Source organism: Clinocottus analis, unplaced genomic scaffold (assembly GCF_023055335.1).
Source record: "Clinocottus analis isolate CAN_PGR_092001 unplaced genomic scaffold, fCliAna1.0.p SCAF_19, whole genome shotgun sequence".
In the NCBI taxonomy this organism is placed as follows: domain Eukaryota; kingdom Metazoa; phylum Chordata; class Actinopteri; order Perciformes; family Cottidae; genus Clinocottus; species Clinocottus analis.
The window spans coordinates 3,457,541-3,485,498 of NW_027175920.1; the positions used below are offsets into that span (position 1 = coordinate 3,457,541).

Sequence of the window (27,958 nt, forward strand, 5' to 3'; positions counted from 1 at the left end):
GTATATATGTATATGTGTGTGTGTGTGTGTGTGTGTGTGTGTGTGTGTGTGTGTGTGTGTGTGTGTGTGTGTGTGTGTGTGTGTGTGTGTGTGTGTGTGTGTGTGACGACTACTCTGTATCAGAAAAAGGAAGATGGAATCATATTTTGGGAGTTAGCTGCGTGACTACAGATTACATGACAAAACCTCACAGGGCATATGATGTGAGAAATCCTCTTTGCTTTCAGAGCTGGAGCGCTGCTGGTTATGTAACGGTGCACACAAGCTCCATCATCGAGAAAAGGTGTGTCCGGAGGAAATCTGCCAATCAAAATACGCAAACGGCAAACCGGAGGCTGCACTGAGCATGAGTGAGAATCCTTCGGAGAAAGATGGATGACGGGTGGAGGTGTGGCTGAGCCGCGGGCTTGCAGCATGACTTGAAAATGCTGCAGCATCCGGCCGTCCCTCCTCCTCCTCCTCCTCCTCCTCCTCCTCCTCCTCTTCTCTCCATCTTGTGCATACCGGCTGTTTCCTCCCCCTCTTTCCCTCAGTCTGCGTGCTGTAGTCCTGCTGTGCGGTCCTCTCAGCACTCTGTTGTAGCACCAAAGGGAGGAGGAGCCACCAGCACACACACACACACACACACACACACACGCATACTCACGCAGACACACACACACACTCTCACATCATCTCTTCTGCACGCTCGCTGTAATCACCAGCCAGGCCCGTTTGGAGCAGGGGAGCCTAGCCGTCTCGTCGCCCAAGATGGATGTACTGATGAAGGGGTTCTCCATGGCCAAGGAGGGAGTGGTGGCCGCCGCAGAGAAGACCAAAGCGGGCATGGAGGAGGCAGCAGCCAAGACCAAGGAAGGGGTGATGTATGTAGGTACGTAGAACATCTCATCCGTGGAGCTGCACCGAGTTGTATTGGGGAAAAAAAAGGAAAGTGGGTAAGTTCGGGGGAGATGCCCCACATTGTATGCGTGGGTGTGTGTGTGTGTGTGGGTGCATCCTGTGTTTTTGCACGGTTTGCGGTGGGATCCCTTGGGTGTCCATGTCTGGGACACTTGAGAGAAGCGACAAGAACAGAGGGAGGAGGAGGTGAGAAAAAAAGAGGTAGAAAGGAGGGGATGGAGAGAGCACTGGCAGGATACTGCTGCAGGACTGGTGCAGGGCAGAGGGTGGGGGTCTGCAAGAGTGAAGGATAGACCGTGAGGAGGGCGAGTTGGAGGGAGAATTAGATGAATAAAAGTTGTCGGACAGTCGCCGGTGAAGGGCTGGCTTGAAGGAGAGAAAAAATGAATAAAAGGGCAGGAGAGAGGAAAGAGGAATTCTGCAGGATCTTGTGACGGCGCCGCCTCCGGCGTTTGTCACTTGGCCTATTTTATTCACATTGAACGGTCTGTGGAGCAGTTTGCAGAAGGACGTCCGGTGATGGACTCAACGCAGCCATGAAGTCCCCAGAGACTCGCTTTAACTGCCTTGGTTAATTTACAGAATAGAGTTGACCTACATTTGATAGGCCGCCATGCTTTTTTTGTGTGAGGGAGGGGGGTGTCTATTCACAGATATTTAAAAATAAATCCATAAACAAACAGATGCAAGAGGGCGGACCGAGTTAAAAAAATATATATAAACTAAAACACTCCAGATGCTTTTATGTTCAAACTGTGCTTTCCTGTTCTTTTCTATTAGCTCAAGCAGCAAATGCGTCACATCTCAAGGTTACCTCCAGTGCCAGGCTTTTAGGCCGCCAGAGAGGGGAGGGGCGTTGTGATAGTAGGAGGGTGGGTGGGTGAGGAGTTAGCGGAGTGGGAGTCTTCGTCGTCTTCGTCGTCGTCGTCGTCTGCGGTCCGTCCCTTTCGGTCACACAGCAGCTTCACAAAATCACGATGATGAAAATGAAAGAGGACATGAAATGTGACGCTACGAGTGCAAGAGTCAATGTCCTGGGATGAAAGAGGGGATGGAGGGGAGGAGGGGAAGAGAGGGCAAGGATCACTTGAGCACTGCAGCAATTCACTCTCCCATCACCCCCCTCCGACCTCACCCCACGCTCGTGTTGAGGCGAGAACCTGTGCGTGTGTATGTGTGTGTGTGTGTGTGTGTGTGTGTGTGTGTGTGTGTGTGTGTGTGTGTGTGTGTGTGTTTGTGGCGTTGCAGCAGCAGGGTTTGCCTGCCAGTGTGTGCTGCTTTGATGACCAACCACCTTCCTCCCCTCCGCGACAACCAACCCATCACGGTGGGAAAGATGGAGGGATGCAGGCGGAGAGAGGAAAAAAAAAAGGGAGAGCAAAAGGAGGGGTGTTATGTCAGGAAAAAGCTCTGAGCTTCTGGTCTCGTGGCTCCTGTGTGGCCAGATGGTGGATTGGCAGAACGAGAGCGACGGTTTGACACGTAGTGATGGAGGGATGATGGAGGTGGAGGGTCACCAGCCACTGGAGAAGTGAAACCTGTGCCTTCCAGCGGGTACAGGTTGGTGACGAGCTCAGGTGGAGGATAGGGTGGGGGTGAAAAGGGTGGGGGCTGAGAGATGGAGAGAAAGGTATCACGGGAGGAAAATGATATGCGGATCACAGGGGGAGGAGGGAGGAGGGAGAGGGGGATGCGATCGCTGAAGTGAGGAGGGTCGATGGCGCCGATAAAGCACGGTAACGGCCCGCAGCACAGTGCAGAGTGTGGACAACGTAGCGGGGTCCGCTTCCTCAAACGCAACAAACCCTTTTCTTTTTTTAAGGCCACACGTGTGTCGAAGTATCCTTTTAAGTCCTGGTTATACTCGTCATATTCGACGGATTAAAGAAAACATCTTTGTGAGGTTCAGATCCATGCAGCAATCCCACCACATTCATTTGAATATGTTTTTTAATTAAAATGACTATAATGATCTAAATGTTATCATTCCCGCTACTAATGCAGATCATATTGTAATATCTGTCAAAACACCTGCAACAAGATGTATTTTTAACATAGTTCAGTCCAGGTTTTAACATTTTTATTATGGATTCTTTAGTTTCATGTTTTTATGTTAAAGGCATTAATCAGTGTTGTTTAAATTGGATAAGAACAATGTTCATTTTCATATTCTTATGAATGAATAGTACAAAACTCAATAGTCAGACAAGGAGTTGTGCATCAGCAGCCCTGCAGTGCTTTTGGTCCTTTATTTGCTTTTATGGTCATAATGAATGTCAGGTTGTTTTATGTTTCATGAGTTTATAGGAGAGGTTTTTCTACAAGACCTCAGCTTTCTTTTTTCCATTAATGTATAAAGTGAATAAGTGTGAATCTCCCAGTGCATATGTTATATATTTTACATTGCTGCAAACACAAATATATCACTATTATTAGGAAGTTTCATTAAATCGGGGACATATCTGAGCTTTCATATCATGAACACTGCTAGAGCACAAATCCTCCTCTGGGAAAAACGATTAAAGCCATATATTCGCACATTATTTCATAAAAGGGGAGGGAAAAAAAGCCAAGCTGTCCTGTGCATCACCTGGAGAACTGCATCTGCTTCTCACCAAATCTTTTTGGGGATTATTTAATCCACTATTTTGCAGATGCGGTTCTGTTCTGTGTGATGCGGGACAGACAGATATTCACAGTGGCACTCAGGTGGCTCCCTCTGTTGTCTGGGAGAAAGCTGTGTCATTGCAGCGTGTGTGTGTGTGTGTGTGTGTGTGTGTGTGTGTGTGTGTGTGTGTGCGTGTGTGTGTGACTGACTGTACTGCAGTACTGCTCAGTACTCAGGCACGTGGCTCATGAAGCACAGGGAGCGTGCAGGGAGATAGAGGGAAGCGGGAGACAGAGGCGGCTGCAGGATGCTTTCACGGCAGCGTCTGTGTCTAAGAGGGAACGGTCTGCGTGCACGACATCATGATGTATTCTACAGATGTGTCCTCCTTTAGCTTCAACCTTACGTCCCATTATTCTCTTTCATCTTTCGGAGCAGATATTTCCCTCCCTCCATCCCTCGCTCTGGCAGATTATATAACCACAATTTAATCTGCTTGGGATCATACTATAATGAGCACAGCGCTCGTGAGCAGAGGGGGAAATGCAGCGAGGTGCTGCTGTCCACAGATTGTTTCCCAATTAAAAAAGCGCCATAAAAGTGTTTATGGAGCTTTCAAACACCTACGACTGAGTTCTACCGGTTGAAAGGATAAGATTAAACAATTCAGGCAGACAAAACCAGAGAGACGCATCAGCCACACTGAACGAGGTCTTTGAAATGTATTTTGAGAAAGAGCAATGTATGCTAACCCAGCACCCAGTAACCCAGATTAATATGTTTTAGCAAGCCAACTTCTATGCTCCTATGTCTTTGTGGCAATTATAATGCACTTAAATAAACATCTGTGAATGATGTAAAATAAAATGTGCATAAAGGAACATCACATATTTACATTGGGTGAAGCCTTTTTATCCAATGATGTAATCATAATCAGTATAAATGTCAGTAAACATAACAACGTTGTTCTCTTATTATTACAATATTAATTCATACGTTAGTTAGATTTAAGCTCCACGGCTTGATTTATTGATGAATGAAGCATCCCATTGTAATCATGACTAAAAGGAAATACTCACAAAAACATAAATATAAATGAACCAAACTAGTATAATATATATAGAATATATAACAAGACTGCTGCATGAAAGCTACAAGAAAATGTTTATTTTATGTAATTTTTCTATCAAAGCAAGAAAACATGTACAGGAAGTTGACTGTAATCTGTTTGATCCCCAGGCAGCAAGACAAAGGAGGGCGTTGTGTCATCAGTAAACACAGGTAAGGAGCGCTGTGTACCTGCTGGCCCCATTTGTGACCTCAGCAATCGCGTTAAAGCGTGGATGTTTTTCAAAAACCCTTCAGACACGGCACACACGTCATGTGTGCCGCTTGTTACAGGTTATTTCTGAGTTTGTAATGTAAGCTCATTGTTGCCCCTTGTGGCCGGGAAAAAAAACTACCGTCTCTGGCCTCGTGTGGCAGTAATGAGATCATTACTTCCCCTTATGAGGCGAAAAGCACCAGAAAAGCGCACTAGAAAACTTGAACGACCGACAGAGATGTGGGATCTATGCTTTGTCATGAATGTTCTCAGACTGTATATTTTTTCTTCGAGCGGTTGGCCTAAACAGGATGGGCCTCTTGTCCTGGAGCTTTCTGCACAGACAAACAACTCAGGTCATGAGCGACACACCTGCTCCACGTGTGATGTAGACGCTAATGCTAGATTATCCTCGTCATTTGCGTGCAAAAGCTCACACGAACATTGACGGAAAGCTGAACAATAAATATTGTGCTGAGCGATGGAGAGTTGTTTTTTTTGCAAAGCTTGTTGAGTGTGTTTCAGTTTCCCTAACCCTCCTCCGCTCTGCGTCGCAGTGGCCAACAGGACCGTGGATCAGGCCAACATCGTCGGCGACACGGCGGTGGCCGGGGCTAACGAAGTGTCACAGGCAACCGTGGAGGGGGTGGAGAATGTCGCCGCGTCGACCGGGATGGTCAACCAGGTCAGTTGTCGTCACACCAGCAGCTTGACCTTGTCACCGTGTCACTGTGCAGAAGTCTGAACTATCATCGTTTTCTGACAGTCTCGCAGGTCCAGACACTGAATTCGTCCTGAAACTGATGTTGAATGATCTTTAACCTTTTGGAAAACGTGCGCGGAAATCCTCCCACATCCTTTTTAAGTCCCAGCATGCCCCATTCAGACAATCTTTTAGCATAAAATATGTCATTTTTCAATTTTTAAACCGAACGACACCGTTTTTAACTCCTTCGTAACAGGCCACGGCTTTGTTTTATTTTGATTTTTAATAAGGTGTCTTATTGACCGCTCGAGGAGGCATTTTTGGGGAATCTTACTCATATCTCATATCATGCCGGATGTTCATAGTTACGATCAAAATATCTTTTTAAAAGTGATTTTTTTTGCAGCTAAACATTTTTTGCTGAACAAATACATACAATAAACCCAAGTACGATGACTCAAACACAGGGAAAAAAGGAGGTCTGGAGCCAACATTGGTTCCAGAGTCTTCAACGGGTTAGTCAGAGACAGGTGGTTTACGTTCAGCCACTAGAGAGAGCCGTGTTACTGTATTCAAACACAGAGACCTGCAGGGTGTCAAATAAATCTAATTTATACTCGATAGTCTGAAATATCCATTGACATAAAGCGGAGACAAACAGCAAATATTCACAAAGGACTTATGTCATTTTTTGTATGTTTTTGGGAAAACAAATCTAATAAAAAAACAATCTCCTCCAGCTCCTTTGGAGATGCCCCAGTTTGGTATTTCTGTAATTCAATTTAATCTATAAGGAACGATTGCTTCCTGCAATGCAAGGCAGAGGCCAACTATCTGACTGTAACCAACAAGGTTAAGCTAGCTGTAACTGTATTTATTTACACTATTACTACATCATGTGGCCTCTTTTTAACCAGATCTCAAGTCAAAATATATTTACTGAAAGTTATTGAAACATTTTCCCTATAATATGTGTTTATTTTGTGACACGTATCACTGCCGAGCTCTCGTGTTTCTATTTGTCTGATGTTGGACAAACATCACATGTTTGTCTCTTTCATGCGTGTCTGTGTAATAGTTGTCTTGTGTCTTGTTTGTCGCTTGTGTGTATTATCAAACTGTGGCTTCTGTCTCGTGTGTTCTGTGTCGCTGTTCTCACCCGTTGTTGTTCATGTTGTGTCTCATCTGTGTTCCCCCCCCCGATAGGAGGAGCCCGTATACGAGGTGCTTATTGGACAGAGCAGTGTGGGGTCATAGGTCATGCTGTGGTGACGGAGGGACAGAGAGGGGATACTCTGCATGTACATGCACCAAGTTGACAGTTCACTACGTGCGCCTGTACAATCTAATCTGATAAACCTGCAATAAATCGTTTCCAGCAGAATGTTTTCCGGGAGGATTTACTTCAGGACTGTCGTATTAGATCACAATAAATGGCCCAAGTGTACCTAATAAACTGGCAACTCTGTGTATATTAAGCCACGACAGACTTTGTGAGCGTCAAGAGGGGAAAGTAAATGCTTCCCAAATAAAAATGGACCAATTCCTGCAGTATTTGCGTCTTTAAATAAACTCTTCTCTTGTTTGTAAAAGCATAAAAACACAAGATGTCTTTGCAACGTTCAGAAAAAGAAAGAAACATTGTTCCTCCGACCTCTCAGACGCTCATTCAGTCACGTGGTTTCGGCAACAACGATACTAAACCTTTTAAAATGTTTAACCATGTAGCTCCTCTGTGTAGCGTGAGGTGACATACAAGCCCTCCAGCGCGTCACATGAGCCTCAACCAGCCAATAGATTCATGGCATGCACCAGAATAGCTTCATGCACTGCTCAGGCTGAACAAGGCCTGTGCGCCTGGACCTGGCGCCCGCATATAGAGTATGCTGTATACTTCTAATCTACTAACTAAACCGCGGGGAAGTGTGAAGCATGTTAATAAGAGTTGGGTCAACCCGACAGCATGGGCTTTGTAGTCTTAACTGCTTTCTTATATCAGAGCTGGAGAAAAACAAAAGCAAGAAGCCCGTGGGTGCGCCAGGCCCTGTGCCATCGCCTCATTCTTTCATTCGCTCGGCTCCGCCTCTTCGTTTGTTCTAACTCTTCTTGTTTTCTTTTGCAGGGTGAATACGGAGGAATGGAGCAAGGCGGGGAAGGAGGAGAGGTAAGGGAACAAGTTAGATTGCATACCGGCATTCAAAGCAGGCAGAGGAGTTATGTATAAGCGGTTCAGTCAAATAAAATGATGTGTGACACTCTTGGCTGCAATTGTGCAGCAATAATATTCATGTTTATGAATGCATTCACTCACTTTGTGATTCTGAGGCTTAATTACATTTTGTGAGACTTTGTTCGACATAATAAATGTGTTTATAGCTTTTACTGGGAGGCGGTAATATTTAAGAAATAGAACAAAATCTGAATTTCTGAAATTAAAGTCATAGATAAATGAGGAAAGAACTCAAATATCTGAGATTGAAGCTGCAAATGTATGAAAACAAAACCTCAGGAATATAGTGGAGTGCACTAGTATTTATGTATGCTCATAAAACAAAACCTGTTTGTATCATTTACGTTTGGTTTATCGTAATAACTGCTGCTCTAAAAGTATTAATCTGGAGATAGTTTTGTCAAATAAATTCATAATTTTATAACCTCGCACTTTATTTTTATGAGCTACTACTTGATATTGAAGTGCATTTTTCTGCCAATAATTTGATTTTACTTTTTAAGTTTAATAAGGTTCAGTTTGGACTTTAAAGTGGAACAATAGCAACTTACAAAAGATGGATTGATTATTCAAATTACTTTAATAATGAATATCTTTAAGATATTTTATACAGAGCAGATGAGCATGTAATTGTTCCCTGAAGAAATATTCCTTATGAAACCATTTTATCCCTTTAATCTCTCAGAAATAAAAAGTGCAGAATGCAAATCTATTTACATTAAACCATTAGCTTGATATTTAACAGCTTTCACAAAAAAAATCATATTTGTTCCTAACCTGAAAAGTAACTATTAGTTGTCGGATCAATGAAGTGGAGCAAGTAAGCTGGACTTTTGTAAATGTACTTAGTTATTTTCCACCACTGCTCATGATAAGTAAACAGATTTTGATGTACGATACCTGTGGATTGCCCCTTTAACCTGTAATGGCCTATTTGTATTACATTGTGGTGTATATAACCGCTGACATCATCCTCCCTTTCCTTCTTTCAGGGGTATTAGTCGTCAGCAGGACCTTCCCTCCCGTGCTCTCCGGCGTCCCCTCGCTCCCCTCGCCTCGCTGTACCAGACTTCAGATGTTCAACTTATTTTTTTGTGACTTTACAGAACCAAAATCAACTAAAACAGACTCTTCCGGATGCCGCACCTACGCCCCTTTCTCCCCCTCTGTGACCTCCGTGATGCCTCTCCCTCAGCAGCTCTCTGCCACGCGTCCTCACGCTGACTCCTCCCCTCTGATTTCCTGCAGCCTGTAGCTTTTCCTCCACTGCCCGTCTTACCCTCGCCTCACCTGTGTTAGTGTCGTTCCTGATATGAACCCCGGTGTTGTTACAGCCCCTACGCCTACCAACCAATAGGGAAACCTCACACACAAACACACACACACAACACGCACACACGTACACGAAGACACACCTTCATTTGACACATGCATGAAACGCACATACAGTACGCACCAATGCCAGCACAGACGCACACACTGGGCAAACATGTCAATTGTAGGATTTTTTTTTGGTTGTATTAATACAGTTAAGCCTCTGCAGTCCACAACAATAACAAAAACTCACTAAGTGACTGAGGCAGGGTATGAGAGGTTGTGTGATCTGCTTTCTGTGTGCCTGAGTGTTCATGTTAGCTTATATACGTGTGTGTGTGTGCATGTGTCAAATAAATCTCCAGAGGCTTGTGCAGGGAAACGTGCATTGAGGACAGATATCATTCTGTTTTGTGTGCAAGTAGTTAGTTAGCTACAGTAGACCGCATGAACAGATGTGTAGAATGACATGTCTCGTGTCGTAACTATAGAGTAGCAGATGTTCTGTGTAGCTTTGTATGGCTTAGTGTGTGTTTGGCATCGACATTTAGAAAACAGGGTTTTTAACCAGGAAGCAATACCCAGTGCTCATTTTTCCTCAGATGTTAGAGCGGAAACTTGAATTGTGTTCATGTGTTGCATGAGAAAACAAGAGCAGTTGTTCCACAAGTTATGTTTCAAACGATTGATCTCTTATGTTAGATATTTGTGGCTAAATAAGCTAAATTAAAGTGACAAGACAAGCAGATTGTGATTCTTAAATTCTGGTGTAGGTAGGAGATGTCCGGGATTCCACCGAACCTTTGTTGCTCTAACTTTGTCAGAAAATAATGTATTTAGGACCCGATCAATGTACAATAATTCCAGTTGATGGCAATAAAAAAAAACATCTTGGGTTTGAATATTTCCCTCAATGTAAGCATCAAACAGCTTCCATGAAAAGTTCAAACAAGCTGATACAGAATATACGTCCGAGAATTCTTTAAAAATGTTAAGCTCCTGAAAGGGTAAAATAAAAGAAACCTGGAAAACAAAATGTTTTCAGGGACTTTGGAGCAGCTGATACTGATCACCTCTTGTTATCGTGTTGTTGCTTTTTAGTCTTTGTGAAACGTGTTTGCATGCCATCAGGAGAAACACAGCAGTGTGGAAATTAGTCTCTTAGTTCAATTTCTGTGATAAATAAGATTGATTCAGTAAAAGGAATCGATACGTGAAGAGAATGAAGGTTTTATTAAGTATTACCTTTATATGTAGTTCTGTGTATAGCTTGAATTTTGGGATGTGTACTTGTTTTTAGGGTAGTTATTTCATGTTTCACACTAACTAGTCTGAACCCTGGCTGTTCTGAGGATCCCGCCCATCGACTGTCTCAGCCAATCAGAGGATTCCCTTCTCCTCTCAGTCAGTGTGATGCCACCTTTCACTGGTCATCTGCCCGGCATCAGTGTGTGTGTCTGTATGCACTGTATGTGTGTGGGTGTGTTACGTTAACATAGAACCGGTTCAGCCAGCAAAGTGTGTGTGTGTGTGTGTGTGTGTGTGGGTGTGTATGTGTGTGGGTGTGTGGGTGTGTTTGTGTCTGGAGCAGGTTTGTGTGTTTTTACTTTGAGGCCAATGGAAACTGATGACTGCATGTTGCCTTATCAAGCAATCTGACATTCACACATAGACTATACACGTTGCACCACACCTCTACCAACACACACACACACACAGTACACTTTATATAACACGCAATCACAAATCACACCTCAAATACACCAACACAAATCACCATGTTTATGTTGGCATCAAAGCAGACTCGCTGATTTTATAAACAGTACCAGTGAAATTAAAAAGGTTTTGTTGAAATCCAGCAACTTGTGTCATGAATTTATTTGAAAGGGGCGGAAGATTGGGTGTTGTTTCGATATCAGTCGGGTGCTAGATTACCCGGGGCCACAGGGAGTGAAGAGCTGTGGCCCCATGCCACAGAACAAGCAGCAGCAGCTGAGTTTGGACACTTGATCCACTCCGTAAAGTTATATCTACTTTGCTCAGTTTGCTGGAGCGGTTGAGAAATCGCTTCTTCTGCAGCTTGATACTTTTCATCAGATGCTGTGTGCTTGTTCTGGAAGAGTCTTTCAACATTACATGTTTGGTTGGTTGCTCATTTCTCGCCACACATCGAGCATACAGGCAAGCCGGCATCGTTGGCAGTGAAAGCAAATTCATATCTTTTCCTTATCCATTGACAGTGTATTGAGGGCGGGGCTCTGCATGTCATGGTTAGCCGCCTGCAGGGAAAGGCTCTTGACAGCGATCCAATATGTGACACAGATTTTAGTTAAAACACTTAAAAAATATATTTTTAGTGACACAGTATCACCTCAACCTCCAAGATAAAGTGTTCCCTTTGACAGATTGTCCACTGGGCAAACAAAAACACTTATTTTATAAAGCATTGTACCAACATTAACACTCATTAGTAAGTCATTAGTATGCCATACATAAACAGTTATGAAATGCATAATAGTCACGCTTATTAATCAGTAAAACATTTATGATTGGGTTGTCATACTATATACATGATTAATCCCCATTTTTAAATTAAGTAATATATATATTGCAAACCAATTATTAAGGACTTATAGATGATGCACTAATGATTAACATGTGCTTTATAAACATGTTTTAATACTGCAGTTCATGATTAATTCAGGTCGTTACTAGTCGTTAGTTAAGTATTTTTTATGTGACCCATCTAAAGTGAGGACTATATATGTCTATATAGAAATAAAGACTAAATGCCTGCATTTATAAGCAAGCAGTGCCTCAAAGCTAACACAAGTCAGTTATCCTCAAAGAAAAGGGAAATATACCACAAAATGATAAAGAAAAATTAATATGACGGTGCGGAGGTGTGAAGCCCGTCAGTGGCGAGTATGTTTCATAGTTTGTATGTACACATTATTGATTATGAGTTGTCTGCAAGTATGTTAGCTTATAAGTACACCAATCCAGGTGATAGCGAGATAATCATAATCAATCATTTGTACCAGCAAACTGAGACTATATTTTTTTTGTATAGAATGTCATAAAATCTAATATGTCACAGCAAATTATATTTTAAAAATAAACCGATGCAACACACTGCATGTTTTTCTGAACATTTTATTGGTTTCCAAAAATGAATAAAATAAAAAAAAAGGAATTTCCTCCAAAAATAATGTCAAAGAACAGGACGATTAAACTGAGGAAAGTTCTACCACGGGACGGCCGGTCACAGTGACACCTTACCCTCCCTGCTCCCCTTTCTTGGCCAGCGGAGGAGTCGGGGTGAAGCAGCTTTTAATATACGAGTGAAGGAAAAGCAGAAATAAAAGAAAAAAAAAGAGATGATGAGAATCCCTCGAAAATATAATCTTGTTTGGAAACTTTAACCTTGGCAACTTTACTACTATCCACTGCTCCTGAAGAGTTTGACGACAAACTCAAGATTAATAAAATCTCTATTCTCATTCATTCACGTGAAGATAAATCTAAATCCCTTTTCATTAAAGTTAAATGTAATTGGCCATCTCCCTTTTAGAGCAGACCTTTTTCTGAAATAAGGCATCTGGAGTCTATCAAACTGAAATCGTGCAGCAGGAGGGTTGCAGGTGTCTTCTCGCGATCACAAAATGGGCGCTCTGCACATGGCTGCTGTACAACAAGATCATGAACGCATATAAGAGGGCTGGGGGAGAGAGAGAGGATGTTACTCTTTCTCCATATAACCTCAGGCAAAACAACTTTTAAACAGAAATGTGGATACAGTATGATGGCAGCACAAAGATCACTGACAAATACCAGGCTAGCCAATGTGTGTGTCTGTGTCTGTGTGTGTGTGTACGTGTGTAAGAGCCAAAGGGCAGCGGTAAACTGTGATATGTTCTGAAGGCTGTTTAGAGGGTGGAAGAGGCAGGAGAGGGTGATCAATAGCAGGAGGGGCGGGGGAGGAATCGTGGGTCGTTATTGGCCATTTATGTGAAGGTAAGCCCCGCCTCGTTGTAGACTTTGAAGACCTTCTCGATGGCGTTGACGTAAGCGGCCGTCCGAAGGTCCAAACCCAGGTTATACTTGGTTGCTGTGCGCATGATTTGCTAGAAAGACAGAAGAAAGAGCGTTATTTAATGTTGGCAAACAGCAATTTTAACAACACGGATGGTGACCCATCGAAGGACAGCGCTAGTTACAAGTAACAAAACTGCAGCAGGAGTTGGAATAACTTGTCTTTGCACATTATAATAGGTCAATATTTTGTGGGAAACTTTAAACGGGGTTTCTGTAGCATCGACGGAATTAGATTTTTCAAAAAAGACCCATTTAAAATTGGACACAGAACGTATCTAATCCCACCGTTTTATGGTCATGTCGAGACACTTACACCTACAATTATTTATTAAGTACATACATGTTTTACATTTAAATCACATTTCTGTCAGTACTTTTTGTACACAACACTAATTCCTAGTAAGTAATTAACCAATTAATCAAACGTTTAACAAGATCCAGACACAGATAAGAGATAGTTGCCTGGCTACTCTAGCTAGCATCAAGTAGCATTGGTGTTTACACGTCGGGTAGCATCAACTCCTCAATTGTATTTTCATCTGTTTCACAGAAACCAAACGCAAATAGTCATAACTAATGTTACTGCCTGTAGCAGAAAAGAAACAACATCCAAGAAGTTTGTAAATTAAATGACAGACTTTTTTTGTATTTTATTGCTACGTTTCAACTTTGAATATGTATAAAAAAAAAGAAATCGAGCCTATCAAGTGCAAGGGCTGCGTTTCATCTCAGGCCGTTAGAAGAGATAATATAATAACTACAACAAGCTGGACTGCGTCATGTCCTGTACGATATCTTACCCGGGCAGATCTCTCCATGGTGTAGGCCAAACCAGAGTGAACGATATCCTTCTCAGAGGCACCCTGCAAAGGAAGATGATTATTATGATTAATAATAATATCAGGATTACAGCAACATACAAATTGAATACTCTGACTTGAATACTCTGAAACATCTCGTCTCTGGTAACTTGTGATGGGCCTCTGTGATTGTTCTTGACAGTGCATTGGCATATGTGACTGAGTGAGTGCTTGTACAAAAATGTATGAGACCTTGGTTGCATGTCATTCTTACATTAGGCGTTTGTACATAAGGCGGGACACTCCCACTCCCTTTGTGTGATCTAGTGTAGGAATGTCCTCTCATTTTGGAAACATCCACAGATGCAGTGTCTGTGCCAGGAGGTTTGATTGTTATAATGTCCTAGTTAACCCAGGCATTGTTTATAAATGCATCAAGTATTTCCAGTAAATTGTGTTGCGAACCTTTGACGGGAATAGAATTCTGGGCACACTGACATGACAAGCAGGTATCCTCGTAGTCATTACCCTCAAATATTATGAAGCAGTAGGCTACATGAAGCTGATCACATGTGAAGTCAAGATGTGTTCTACTTAACTTACTGTGATAATTGTGTTGATATTGAATGAGCCTGTAACCATTTTACGGGTTGCAATGCATCCATAAATATGGCTGACAGGAGTGTCCGAGAGCTTCTGTCAGTGTGCTTGAGTGCAAGCATAGTATCCATCAATTCAGTTTTATTTATACAGCATCTTTCAAAACAGACAGTGCAGACCAGTTACGAGTCCAACTGCCAAAATTGTCAGTAAGAAGAATTGTAAATGAGTTTTAGTCTCAGCAAGTGTTACTCACAGCAACTCTGGCCTGGAAGTCAGCGGTAGGTACGACAGGTATGGGCCCACCCTGCTTGCCAAACTTCCTCTCTAAACTTTCCTGCACAGACACTAGAAGAAAAGAACAAAAAGAGGAGAAATTAAAGACATTTTGTTTCTACTTATTTATTGCATTTATTTATTTGATAGGCACAGAGCATGTAAACAAGATGTAAACATGCCGGAGTTAGCAGGAATGATACTTTAAGTTTCTACAGACACAAATACACAAGTAGAAAAAGATTGTGCTCCATGAAAATGGTCTGCATTTATCAGAAATACCAGTGATGACACACCCATCTGGCTTTCTTCATTGATGTCATATGACCAGGAGTTTGCTGTTTAATGACTGGCTGTAAGTGAACAAGGCAGGGAGTATAAATAAAAACGGACAGAAGTTGTCAAAGAGGTCTTTTCTTTTCGACAGAGACTTCACATCAGCTGACACCAGTTTACGCTGAATTTACACAGAACATCACCGACAGCCGGAGTCGCAACATATTCAGTAAGAATACATCCATCCGTCCTCCAGATTCTTGTGCGGGACATTTTTTTAAATTATTTTTTGGGTTTTGTTAATTACAAGATAGATTTGTATTTAATTTAACGTGACATGAGCAGTCTTGTCAGCAATTTCAAACCATCCAGCCAAGAAAGGATTGAACAATAAAAGTTGTCCATGATTGTTGTTGACTTCAGAGTTTAAGTTTTACAAAACAATGTTGGTAAAAATACCTATTTCAGTAACCACAGCATTTGCTGCAACATCCTGAAGCTGCAGTAAAAGAAGAGTTAAACTTAAAGTGTTCATCTTGTGCCTTCAGGAAGCAGCTGCAGAGACGGAGTTTCCACCATCACACTGAGAAATCCAGAGCATCACAACGCAAAGAGAAATACACGGTATGACACCACAGCAAGTCTGTGGGATGAATGTCTCGTGGCATTTATCAGTAACATGTTCTTTTACAAAAACTAATGTTTCTTTTTTGGTCCAATATAGATGGCTTCTCGTAAATTTGTATACCCTGAGGATTGTACGACTTTAGGAAAAAAGAAAAAATTCAGAAGAGACACACTGCATCGCAAAAAAAACGTTCTCTTTTGGGATGAAAAAGAGTCTGGTGTAAAATGCAACCAGATTTTCTTCAGCACAGATGTAAGAGAATGGCTGAAGGAAATGAAGGAAAAGTATCCTGAACTTGAGGAAATACAAGACGACGACCTAATCAGACTCAAGTCCAAGCCTAAGTCCGAGAAAGGTACCATATCGGTTTATTCTAACGTAACAGTTCTTGTACATGGCAAAAAACTAATGGACAGTTTTGAGAGAGATTTTCAAGAGATGAAAGAAAAAGCCCAGTCACACAGGTTACCAGCAAAATGGGGGGAAAGATTAAATCTAAACAGAGAGGCCTCTGACCGACCAGAGGCTTCTGGTCGGTCAGAGGCCTCTTCCTGTACTGCTACAGGAAGAAAGGGAAAATTTAGAACAGGCGAAGTGCGTCGCAATAAAGACGTTGTCTTTTGGGGAAAAAAAAAATCTGGTAAAAAATGCAACCTGGTTTTCTATAGCACAAATGTAAGAGAATGGCTGACTATAATGGAGGAAAAGTATCCTGAACAACTTGAGGAAATACAATACAATGACCTAATCGGACTCATGTCCAAGCCTAAGCACAAGAAAGCTACCATATCGTTTTATTCTGAAGTAAAAGTTCTGGTACATGGCAAAAAACTAATGGACAGTTTTGAGAATGATTTTCCAGAGATGAAAAAAAATGCCCAGTCACACCATTTTCCAGCAGAATTGTAAAGATTAAATCGAAACAAAGAGGCCTCTGACCAGTCAGAGGACAGTGACCAGTCAGAGGACAATCTTCCAACCTCACTCTTACCAACCCCATCCACCCCAACCGATGATATAGATTTCTGATGAAAAATATATTTAATTATTTATTAGGATTGAATTGCATGGTAGGTAACTATGTGGTAAAATCAATATTTTTCTCTGATTTGTTTTTCAGTTTGTCATTTACCGTACAGTTGTACAACTTCTTTCAGGTGTTTGGTTTAGAATTGTGTTCCAAGAGTTAAAATATGTAATGCCTTAATATCTTCTGATTGGGTCTCATGACCCGTGCACACTTTAGTGCGTCTGAATGTTATCAGGGAAGTAGAGAGCCATCTTGTACTCACTGAGCAGGTGGTAGTTTGAGTCTCTCTCATATTTGAAGGTCAGTCTTCCATAGCTGACGTGGTTGAGATTCTTCAGCCACTCGAAATACGACACAGTCACACCGCCAGCATTCAGGTACATGTCCTGCAGGATGAAACGTCACACGCTCAACTGTTTGATCTGTGCTCCTCTCTGTGTTGAAATATTTTGATGTATTGTTTGTTTTAAGATTTCATTTAGGAAGAAAATTATTTCTGTCAAATAAAAAGATGTAACTGCAAATTAAATGCTTCTGTGAAAACATGTAAAATCAAGCAAAAAGATCAGTATAACGCGTAATCAGCATATAATATCTGTTGCTTACACAATAAAAGTTGGATTCTTGCCAGAAACTCTTGTGTCCTGTTTTCAGAATTATTTACTTGTTTCGCCTTCGTGTCTTAGATTCCATATTTACAAAGTGTGTATAATATTTTGTCTTTTTTGCTGCAACATTACATATTCATGATCAAATAAGTAACAATTACATTCTACAGTGAATCTGCTCCATAAGGACTGGATTAGACTAGATTGGCAGTCCTGGAAAACAAAAGCAAACCTCTCCACAAACCGTTTTTAAATTTTTAATTTTAAATGACGCAAAAGCCTGATTGGCGCTAAAAGGTTTGTGACATCACTTTTCTGCTTACTACAAAATTAGTGAGACAGGTTCAGACAAAAAGAGAAACATGTTATGGTAAATAACCAACACTTAAATGTGTATGTCCATGTAGGAACCCATCAATCTTAATTAATCAGTGAAAATTTGTGAAAATCTTCTTAAAGATTTTGTCGCATCAAGCCTCTGGTTTGTTTTGACATTTCAGAAACCAGTTTATTAAGCAGAACTGAAAGAAACACAAGTAAAAAGCTTCATATCTGAAACTTAAGAGTGTTTCCAGTGTTGTAGTTTGCATTTCTGTGCGTTATTTGTGCTCACAGGTATAACCATGACGTTGTTCTCCAGGAAGATCTTGTCAGCATCTGGAGTGGTGGGTCCATTGGCACCTTCAGCAATGATCTGAAGGAGACAAACAACACATGCACACACTTCACGTGACTGCAAACAAGTTGTACCTGATGCGGAATAAACCAACAACTTAAAGCACGGCATTTCGAATCAATCAAAGTGAGCGAATACCTTGGCCTTGATCCTGGGGGCGTTGACACGCGTGAGCTGCTTTTCTCCGGCAGCAGGGATCAGGATGTGGCAGTCTGCTTCCAGAATGCTCCCTTCGTACGCTTTGGCGCCCGGGAAGCCCACAATGGTGCCGTTTAGCTACAGAAAGTGCAGAAACACATACATTGCATACAAAATGTTAATGTTTCAGTAGATTTTCCAAGAGAAAACTATTTGGGGTAAGACAAAAGAACAAAGAAAAGAAAGGAGACAGAAGTGAGGGGAAGGAAAGGAAGTTGTGCTGGTACCAGTTTGTAGTCCTCCAGCTCTTTGGGGTCGATGCCGTCGGGGTTGTAGATGGCTCCATCAATCTCACCGATGCCCACACACTTTGCCCCAAACCTGTGCAGGTACCTCATGGAGTGGAGACCCACATTACCAAAGCCCTGTGAAAGGTTACACAAGTTAATAATCAGCACATTTTACATTCAATTTTTTGTTTTAAATCATTGATTATTAAATTAGTAGTAAAAGCATTTTAAACTATGATTCAGCTCCATGCAGCTCTGTCCTGTAGTGCCACCATGTGGCCAGTTTAAGTTTTCACACCATCATCATCATGACATCATCCATGACCTGAAATGAGATCTCTGAGGTTCCATACGTTTGATTACAAATATTTTGAGTAAACATGGGAGAGAAATGGCATAATAAACCAAAAGATAGGCACAGATGGACAGAATGGATGCTGTCTAGTTATTCTGTTGCCTGGTTACAATCTATAATGTTTACAACTTAAACCACAATACTCTGAGAAAGGCATACTAACGGAGTGCATACTACACACTCAATCAGTGTGTACTGCAGACTTTTAAATAGCATGTTAGCATGTGATTTCAAACAGGTTGCTATCCTTTAATCTCTGGTAGTTTGGCACTAAGTTTAAATAAAAGGAAAAAAAAAGCAAAACCTCAAATGGGTAACATTTTTACAGCTGAAGCATTTGCTCTCATCTCACAGTATATTTAGTGTCGTGTGCAAAGCATTCCTAGTTCAGATGTAACAGAACTGCAGGACAACAGGGATACTGAGAGACTCACAGCTGATGTTTTTTTAAAGTAAGAGTAAAAACAGGACCCCGTCTTGATACCACACTAGAGATCGGCCTCTCCTCCGTCGCAAATAAATCTCTAAGAAAATCTAATCTCAGCACAACATAATCCTCAAACACACACACAGAGGGATTATCTTTTTGAACCTTCACGTCACGGTTCAGCTACTGTGACCAATTCTTCTCCTTTACACAAATAGACCTTCCACAAACGTCATCCCTCTTCAACATTGCTAATAGTATTTATTGTTTATAGGGGGAAAAAACATTTTCTATGCAAATCTATAAAAAGCAAGAAAAGGAAATTTAAATGTGTGATTTGAAGCAGATCCTCTTTTATGTGTCTGAGTGTTACACATGCAGGGTTGTTCAGAGGGAAACACAAGGAATCAAATTTTAAATCGAAATCCCTAACAAGGCCGAGCGCAATTTTCAAATCGCAGGAGGCTAAAAATGCGTTAAAGGCGTAATATTGTCCTGGCCTACAAATCCTACTCTACATAAGACATTTTTTGCGACAACAAAAATCACCCCGCAGTCATTGCAAATGTTTCTCAATGGAGAAGAGAATGTCTAACTTCTTATTCCTTCTAATATTGCAAATCATAGTCGATTAGATATTGTTTTGTTTATCTTCAATACCAGATCACGTTGTTGTCATGAAAGAAAAGGTAATTATTGAACGCTTTCTAGGAAAGCAGAGGCCAATGCCTGGGGGTTCACAACCCGTGTGTCAGTGTTACTTTTTGCTCCGTGTCTATTGCCTCTTTGTGACTTATGCAAGGTTACTTTTCAACATATAGTTCACATAAGATATACCACCGATTACATTTTAATCCTTGACAATACAAAAAAAATTGTTCGTGACATATCTGTCCGTGAGATTGATATGGAGAAATTGAAGCAGTTCTACCGCAAGACTAATAACTGGTCCCACGGTCTCATTTCTCATGTACAAAGAAACAAACCTCCTTCGGTTCACTGCCGTCTGCTCGGCATGAGGAGATCAGGGCTAAAGCAGATGGCGTGGCCCTGATTGAAGCTCTAAAACCCTTCATCATGATTTCAAATGAAACCTAAACCCTTTGACTGTGTGCAAATATCTGCAGCACATTTAGGGTCTCATCTATCCCGTTTTCATCTAAAATGTTTCAAATCTAGTATCTGCGCGTGTGTGTGTGTGTTTGTGTGTACCTGGATGATGAAAGTCTTGTCCTGGAAGCCGGGTGTCAGGCCCACCATGCTCATGTAGGACGCCTCATTGATGAAGTTCTCGATGCCGTGGAAAACTCCACGACCGGTGGCTGAGATACGTCCGTGGATTCCTCCCTGGCTGATGGGCTTTCCTGTCACACACGCATGGGCGTTTATGTCCTGCAAACACATACAGAGAAGATCAAACTACATGCAGTAGGCCGTAGATTGAAGTAGGGTTATGTACACAGCCTTGTTGACAATGCCCACAGGATATTTTACTTCTCCAGAGAACCACTGAGACACCAAGCAACGACTACCATGGCTGAGCGTGATCGGCCTCGCCATTCTGAATAAATGTCACGAAACAGAACGGAAAGAGTTGAGAGTTGTTTTGTTTTTGTTAAAAAAAGGTAGGTTCATCCACCAGAATGGATTACAATGTTTGCACTCATTAACATTGTAATGTAGCAGGTTTACAGAGCGCTTGGTGAGTTGATTCTACAATACAAGGGTCACAGTCTACGCGATTGAGAGCACACTTTCTTGACTTTAAGACAGTTAAAATCAAGGTTAGGTAAAGCCATCTAAGTATTATAATTTATTAATAATAATAATAAAAAAAAATGTGATACAGATTAACATAAACACACGTGGGTGTGTTTGACAGGTTTGATAAGAGACGCATTAAATGATAACACAAACACAAGCCTCAGTTTGTAAAGCTGCATTTGAAAGTGGAGGAATGTCTCAGTGGTCGACTGGAAGGGGAGAGGCAGGAAACCACCGCTCATGCTTTCCATGTGACTCACTCCTTCCTTTCAATTTGGCCTATTTTAGAGTTGGTACAACAATTTGAAAGAACGGGCAAGTCATACAGATTGGTGTTGTATGCCCGAGAACTCACAGTGTGTGCGATGGTGTTGGCGTACGTGTCGGCGATCCAGGACATTTCCCTCTCTCCTGTGCTCATGTCTGGGGCCGGGACGTCGATGCCAGGTCCTGGTGTCGGCAGACGGGTAAGAAAGCAAGAGTTAACCAAGCACTCCAGTCACAGTGCAGGAATTAAATAACGACATGCGCTGGGCAGTTAAGGCAATGATTTTTTTCATAAAAACAAGTTCACAGTCTTTGGCCGGTCCTAAATAAATAGAATTCGGATGATAGTATGCATGTACACAAAGACACCACCTTAATATATGTAAATAAAAAAATGCATGCAGAGAGATGGGGGATGGGACAACTGAGAGAGAGAGCGAGGGATTTCTATGGCATAGTGATGTGTGCAAAGGGTGCTGCTTTGCCTCCAGGATGTATAGCAATTCAGTGGTGAAGGCTCTTGTATCAAATCTCACTTAATGGCACAGCTATTGCTGCGTAAAAGCATATAGTGTCATATCTCTCCTTTCTGTGTGTTTGAACTGAACACAAACAGTAACATGCGTTTGTGTAGGGGTCGTTAGACATATACACCGGTTAAGCAGGTTATGTTTGGCATAGGGTAACGGGTAAATATTACAACTTTATTCAGAAACTTATATCCATTTCTGTAATATTATTATGTTCACAAATCATTGGCCAGAAGGTCTTCCGAACGGTATTAAAGTTACTTTAAAATTTGACAGTTCAAGTTCATCAGTTATGGCTGAAAGACGTATTGCCAAGTTGAACCATCATTTTGAATCCTGTGCTTTTTTTTACTATTAATAATCGTCTCCCTTTCCAGTTTACACAGGCACACCCTGAGCTACACCAACCTGAATAAACAGCGCTCGATGACAGGAAATGTTTACAACTCTGGGTGGAAACATTCACCTCTCACCACCGCAGAAATTTGCAACACAGTCAAAGAGCGACCAGAACACTGTCACGAACCAACCGTCAAGCACGATAAATTAATAGTCACAGTACTACCAATAGTTAAGTTATTACGAACAAATGTAATTTCATAACGGTTTTCAATCTAAACAATTGTTGAAATTCACACAAAGAAACCTACCAATAAAACCCTTCTTGGCCAGCTCAATAGTGAATCTCCTGGTAATCTTCTCCAGCTCATTATCCTGCGACAAACATACACAGTATAGAGAAAAACATGTTACAGTTTGAGACATTCAAGGAAGGGAAGTGAGCTAGAAAGAAGTCAGTACAATACTAACAGCAATCAAACCAGTGCCCATATAAAGCAACAGTTTCATTTGATATAAAGACACATGCTGCAGTCATTTTAACAAAACAGTGAGGTTTGTTTAGGAGCTTCCTTCCAGTTATCTCTGAGGCAACAGCCAATCAATAACCTTCAAGTCTGTTTATTTCAGCGTGTGTATCAATGGTTGCATTAAAATCCCTCCCCATAATCAAATAGGCACAACTTAAAACAGTAAAAATACTCGTACACATCTGAGTATCAACTGGCAATACAGTTCTTACAGCCTTTAACCTCTTACCCAAATTCACTCTAAAGAAAGGCAAAAAGACACATTTGATGTCCTGTTCTCTCTCTTTTTCCATCTCAATCCCCAAAATGAAAGGAGGAGACCCAGCAGCACTGGATTTTGCATTCCAGTGTGACTGAATCATCATCCATGTTTGTTTGGATGTGAGAACAGAAGAGACAGAAAAGCTGATATCCGTGCAATGACTGCCAGCTTGTCTGAGGCTTTGTTGCTTTCAGTAAAACATGCCTATGCGTTACATGTGCATGTGAGTGTGGGGGAGGATTGACATTAGAAGGCTTACAGTGTAATTCTTGGGGTTGATCTTGACTCCGGCTTTGGCTCCCCCAAATGGCACATCTGGAGGATAATAAAAAGAGCTTTAAAAGAGAGAACATGACGAGATCTTCCGATAAACAACTTAATTTTATAAAATGTTTGATTCCAACACAATAGTTTTGATTTACAATTTGCGATTCACTATTTGAGTACATTTTAAAACCATTAGCTTCTGCTTCAAAACATAGAAACGTGCTTATCAGCTACTTGTCGATTGCACATTGAATGTTAAAAAGTCCACAGAAAGCGCATCACTTTGTTATTTCATAAATAATTTAAAACCATTACACTTGGGATGAAAAGAAAAATACCTCAAATACAAACAGTTATTACAGATAGTATTGGCTACGACGCTCTTAAAGCTTAATTCTCCTTTCCAATACTTTTTCTGAAGATTAAATCCATAAGAAGCTGGATAAATGACGAGAACTTGGGAAGACAAAAAGTATGAATACGTAAATGAAGATCAGGGGACAAACATCAGGAGCCTTTGTGGAAGACTCATCCTTACCGACAACAGCACACTTGTAGGTCATCAGAGAGGCCAAGGCTTTGACCTCGTCCACAGACACCTCTGTACTGTAACGGATACCTAAAAGGACACACACACACACAGAGAAGTTTACAACACTGCCAATATGTGTGTGTGTGTGTGTGTGTATATATATATATAGATATAGATATAGATATATATAGATATATATATATAGATATAGATATAGATATATATTGCATTTAAAGTACATGTCTACAGATTAGGAGTTTAGACTGCAACACGGGGAAATCATTAGCCTACACCGACACTGCCTCCACTACATGTGCAGCTCAACTTCAGAAAGGGGAAATGAATCGCAGAGATGGATCACCGTACACTGGACTGGACCTGTAATCGTAATATATTTTCCACAACCACACGAACAGGTCAGAGATCACGGACTGTGCCTGGCCATCACGGTAGCGGCAGAGGGCGGGGGCAGACCTCAAGAACCAATCCCAGCTTCCCTTTCTGAGGTACAGTCATACCCTCCTGTTGTCTGGGGTTTACTACCGTCGGCATGGCTACATGTGCGGGCCAGCCTGTGTGCGGCGTTACATGAGACCATACAGCCAGCCCGCCCAAGAAACACTACTTCATCTTACTAGTGTAGTGTATGCGTGCGTGCGTGTGAGAGGTTGTCTGGCAGTACCAAATATAGCTCGTCTAGGGTTAGCTTCCACAGAGAAACCCAAGGGCAAACGGCACAAAGCAGAAGAAAAATGTTTCTTTGAAGGGACAAAAGAACCGTGTGTCATTTGTAACATGTTCGCCTAGAAGCACAAGTAAAAGCCCAACCACAAAGATGTCATCTTCAAATGCCACTTTTGTGCCCACCTACTTCCTTTTTTCGTGTTACTGCAGTCAGAAGGAAAGATCAAACTACCAAAAACAAAGCTCTATCTTTAAGAGTGCTGCTGTGGTTCTCCCCTTCTATCTTTATTTCCATTCATCCAAAGATCAGCTGAGTTACCTCGAGCCCAACACAAGACAATCTGGAGCTTGCTGATCAAATTAAAAGGAAATAAAGAAAAAAGCCCGGCTGCCTGTACACCCATCCCCCCATCCAGCCACTCATGGATCCGCCCAGCCAACAGCTCACCACAGCAACCAGCTCCAAAACATATTCTGTAAACACATTCCTCTGAAATGGAGGACAGAGTTTTGGGTAATATACAGAGCCTGCACTCAAATCTAAAGTTCTTGCAGTGGTCGGGGACATTAAATTTCCATGCCAGGCATGAAGGCCCGACACGATGGCGTTTACTGCTTCAGAGCCTCTCCAGCCTAAAACACCCTGCCACATAACTATATAAAGTTATAAGAAAGATACTATTGTCTTTAACTTTTATACAGCATGGGACATGCAACTCTGACATTCTGCTGCACTTGTGTTTTTTATGTGACATGAACTTCTGCACAGAAAGGATGAAGATATTGACAATTTAGCCAAATAAACAAAACCAGGTCAAATTAGACAACCTTCCACTAACTATCTTCCAGGGTTGTTCAAATAACTGTGCATTCACAAAAACAGCACATGATATTCCCGAAGTTAGGACGCTCATTCAGGAGACAGCAGCTGCCGCTCTGTCTCGCTCTGAAAGGGGGGCTATGAGCAACACATGCGCACAACAACAAAAAAAACAGCCTTTGCACTTTGCAGTTTGATCTGAACACAGCAATAATGGGTCTATGCACCAAATCAATGATTAAACCCCCTGGAAAAAATAATTGTTCTTACTCCTATCCCACCCCTATAATCCAGAAGTTTGGCATCAAGTCCAAACAAACTTGTTTGACGGGCCACTGCTGTGATTTGTGACCATTAGTTAACGGTGCCTTGGATCTGGATTAGGCGAGGCAAAATGAGAGAGAGGAATATATTTAGTAATACTACCACTGTAGCACCTTTAACGCAAAGCTGGGTTTTGATTTAGCTTTGGCTCGAGTAGACGCTCTGCTCTCCTCAAGCTTTTATGAGATGAATAGAAGCCATGACCCTCTTTTAAATGTTATTGATTTTAATAAATGGCTTCTGTGATCTCTCTCTGATGGCTGGCTGTACAGACTGGAGATTATTGAAACCATTAAGTGGTTTGAGGGGGAAAAAATCTGTAGTAGATCATGTATCTTGGTTCCATAAATGAGTCACTCTCAAAGTGTCTGCAGTTTTCTAATCCATCTTTGAAAAGTTAAGTTAATTCAGGTGTGTTCAGCACAGTGTCCATGCTAATATGCATGTCTTCTGCAGAAATATGCCTATATGTACTACTTCCAGCAGCTACAATGGAAGGGCGTTATATGCGGGCAATACCAAGCAAATAGCCACACCACAATGTTCAAACATGCCATGTCTCTTTCTGCTGGGAAAGTCTCCTCGCCATGGCACCCTCCCCCCAGCTGTCACACCACTGACAAATAGGAGTGCCTGAAAACAAAACCACCCCCTACCCAGCTTTCACACTCCTTCCGACCTCCTATACATCATATCCCTGCAATCACAAATTACCCACAGTGCAGTGCAGCAGAAGCCCATAATGCCTCTGCTTTGAACCTTGAACTTTGAACCAAAGTATGTGACAGTGTCATACACCATTCTCGCCCAAGGTTGACTGATTGCACATAAAGCTTGTTTAAACAGTACATTTTAATATTTGCCTGAAGAATGAACTGATGAGGAACACATTGTGTGTATCTGGCCTGCCTTACATAATATGTATACATCATAGGACAGAAAAATGCATTAGCAATAGGCCTTCAATGGTCGACCATGTGTTTTGTGATAGCCAAGGCCTGACATGCTCAAAGACATAACACCTAGAGCCCTTTTTTTATCCGACACACACACATACGAATAATATGAATAAGAGCAGAGCAGAGGAAACCCCATCCACATAATCGGTATTGAACGAGATCAAACAACTGGATCGCAAGACGGCAAAACTGTCGTGCAAGAAAAACAGGATTAAACCTCAAGCTCACAAAGTATTGGGGGAGGGGGTACTGCAGTTTGACTGCAAGCTCACACAATACGGTAACATTATACCTTCAGGTGAGCAGGAAGGTCAACATAAACTGCACAGAAAGTCTCACCAGAGCAGTGCGCAGTATTGAAATACAGGAAACAAAGCAAGCCGTTATTATTATTATTATGGAAACAAGGGTGTGGTTTAAGCGTATGTTTCGCTGCGGATTAAACAGCGGAGCTGTGTGTAACGGGATACACTAAAAATTAGCAGCAGTTGACAGCAGCTGTAGTTCCTGCTAGTGGAGTTGCTAACTAAAGCTAAGTAGCTGGCTACACGCTAGCTGACATGGGGGGCCAGCCGCGGCGGTTCGGCCGGTTCTTACCCCCTTTGCAGGGCGTCCTGTGCTGGCTGTGCTGGGCGCGGTACGCCTCCACCACCTCCCACTCTCCGTTGTCCCTCTTGATGGGGAAAGACACGCTCAGGACGTGATTGCAGGGCTTGATGATTCGCAGGATGCCACGCACACGCTTCTTCTTCTGCTCGGGGGTCTCCTTGGTCCTCAGGTCCTCCACCAGCTTGTCCTCCACGATGCTGGCGCCGCGGTCGAAGAAGCCCTCGACCATCCGGAAGAAGTTGGGGTCGTCGGGCTTGTCCGCCGCGTCCGCGTAGCGACGGACCCGCATCAGAGACGAGGAGACCGGGAGGGCGGACTCGACGTACCCCGAGGCCAGGGCACTACCCGCAGAGCGGCTCAGGAGCTCCCCGAAGTACCGATACATGACTGAAAGTAGCGAACCGCGTGAAGGAAATAATGAAGAGGCAACTAAACAACAAGGACAATGGGGGCGACGACAGGAGAGGGGGAAAAAATGAGCAACACAGCGACTCCTCACCGTGTCCCGTCCTCTGGCCGAGTGGGTAATGGCATACTGTGTCCGTTTATTTTAAAAGGCAGCAGGAGCCAAGGAAGGCAGTGAACGGGGGCTCCTCGGTACGCACGCGGAAGAGGAGGACCAACGGGCGCGCGCGCGCTCGTGCAAAGAAAGTGACAGCGCGCGTTCCCGAGTTTGCGCCATTGAATTAAAGTCTGTGAAATTCAATGAAAAGACCCCCCCAAAAAAGTGAAATTATATATAATACTTTATTTATACAAAAATGCAAATACTATGGATACGGAGTGT

At 42.2% G+C, this 27,958-nt stretch overlaps 2 protein-coding genes and 1 long non-coding RNA gene across 4 annotated transcripts; 2 read left to right on the plus strand and 1 right to left on the minus strand.

Moving 5' to 3' along the window:
* The first annotated feature begins 512 nt into the window (after window positions 1-512).
* On the plus strand, window positions 513-10,940 carry sncgb (synuclein, gamma b (breast cancer-specific protein 1)). 2 transcript variants are annotated; one of them, XM_068582960.1, is made up of 6 exons: window positions 513-871; window positions 4,748-4,789; window positions 5,390-5,517; window positions 6,745-6,762; window positions 7,661-7,702; window positions 8,761-10,940. In XM_068582960.1, the coding sequence occupies exons 1-6, from the start codon at window positions 751-753 to the stop codon at window positions 8,767-8,769; spliced, it is 360 nt and encodes a 119-aa protein (XP_068439061.1). In that variant the 5' UTR covers window positions 513-750; the 3' UTR covers window positions 8,770-10,940. The 2 variants fall into 2 exon arrangements, with proteins under 2 accessions (XP_068439061.1, XP_068439062.1); XM_068582961.1 differs by lacking the exon at window positions 6,745-6,762 and having other exon boundaries at window positions 519-871.
* A 1,282-nt stretch (window positions 10,941-12,222) lies between these two features.
* glud1b (glutamate dehydrogenase 1b) lies at window positions 12,223-27,747 on the minus strand. Its single transcript, XM_068582762.1, has 14 exons — window positions 27,671-27,747; window positions 27,160-27,558; window positions 23,782-23,862; window positions 23,236-23,291; window positions 22,496-22,559; window positions 21,404-21,498; window positions 20,497-20,676; window positions 18,500-18,637; window positions 18,213-18,350; window positions 18,012-18,092; window positions 17,053-17,176; window positions 14,837-14,928; window positions 13,981-14,043; window positions 12,223-13,209 (listed from the first exon to the last, which is right to left on the minus strand). The coding sequence occupies exons 2-14, from the start codon at window positions 27,554-27,556 to the stop codon at window positions 13,090-13,092; spliced, it is 1,629 nt and encodes a 542-aa protein (XP_068438863.1). The 5' UTR covers window positions 27,557-27,558; window positions 27,671-27,747; the 3' UTR covers window positions 12,223-13,089.
* On the plus strand, window positions 14,785-16,281 carry LOC137789320 (uncharacterized). Its single transcript, XR_011077827.1, has 3 exons — window positions 14,785-15,361; window positions 15,681-15,756; window positions 15,857-16,281. It is a non-coding gene; the product is annotated as an uncharacterized lncRNA (long non-coding RNA).
* Window positions 27,748-27,958: the final 211 nt, after the last annotated feature.

Bases quoted from the DNA above. Each gene is read 5' to 3' on its own strand.
- sncgb (XM_068582960.1), top strand. From the start codon at position 751: ATGGATGTACTGATGAAGGGGTTCTCCATGGCCAAGGAGGGAGTGGTG. The intron at 872-4,747 runs GTACGTAGAACA...TTTGATCCCCAG, and splicing joins GGAAGGGGTGATGTATGTAG to GCAGCAAGACAAAGGAGGGC. The intron at 4,790-5,389 runs GTAAGGAGCGCT...TCTGCGTCGCAG, and splicing joins TGTGTCATCAGTAAACACAG to TGGCCAACAGGACCGTGGAT.
- glud1b (XM_068582762.1), bottom strand. From the start codon at position 27,556: ATGTATCGGTACTTCGGGGAGCTCCTGAGCCGCTCTGCGGGTAGTGCC. The intron at 21,499-22,495 runs GTAGGTTTCTTT...TGCCGACACCAG, and splicing joins GGCCAAGAAGGGTTTTATTG to GACCTGGCATCGACGTCCCG. The intron at 18,638-20,496 runs GTACACACAAAC...AACCTTTCACAG, and splicing joins ACAAGACTTTCATCATCCAG to GGCTTTGGTAATGTGGGTCT.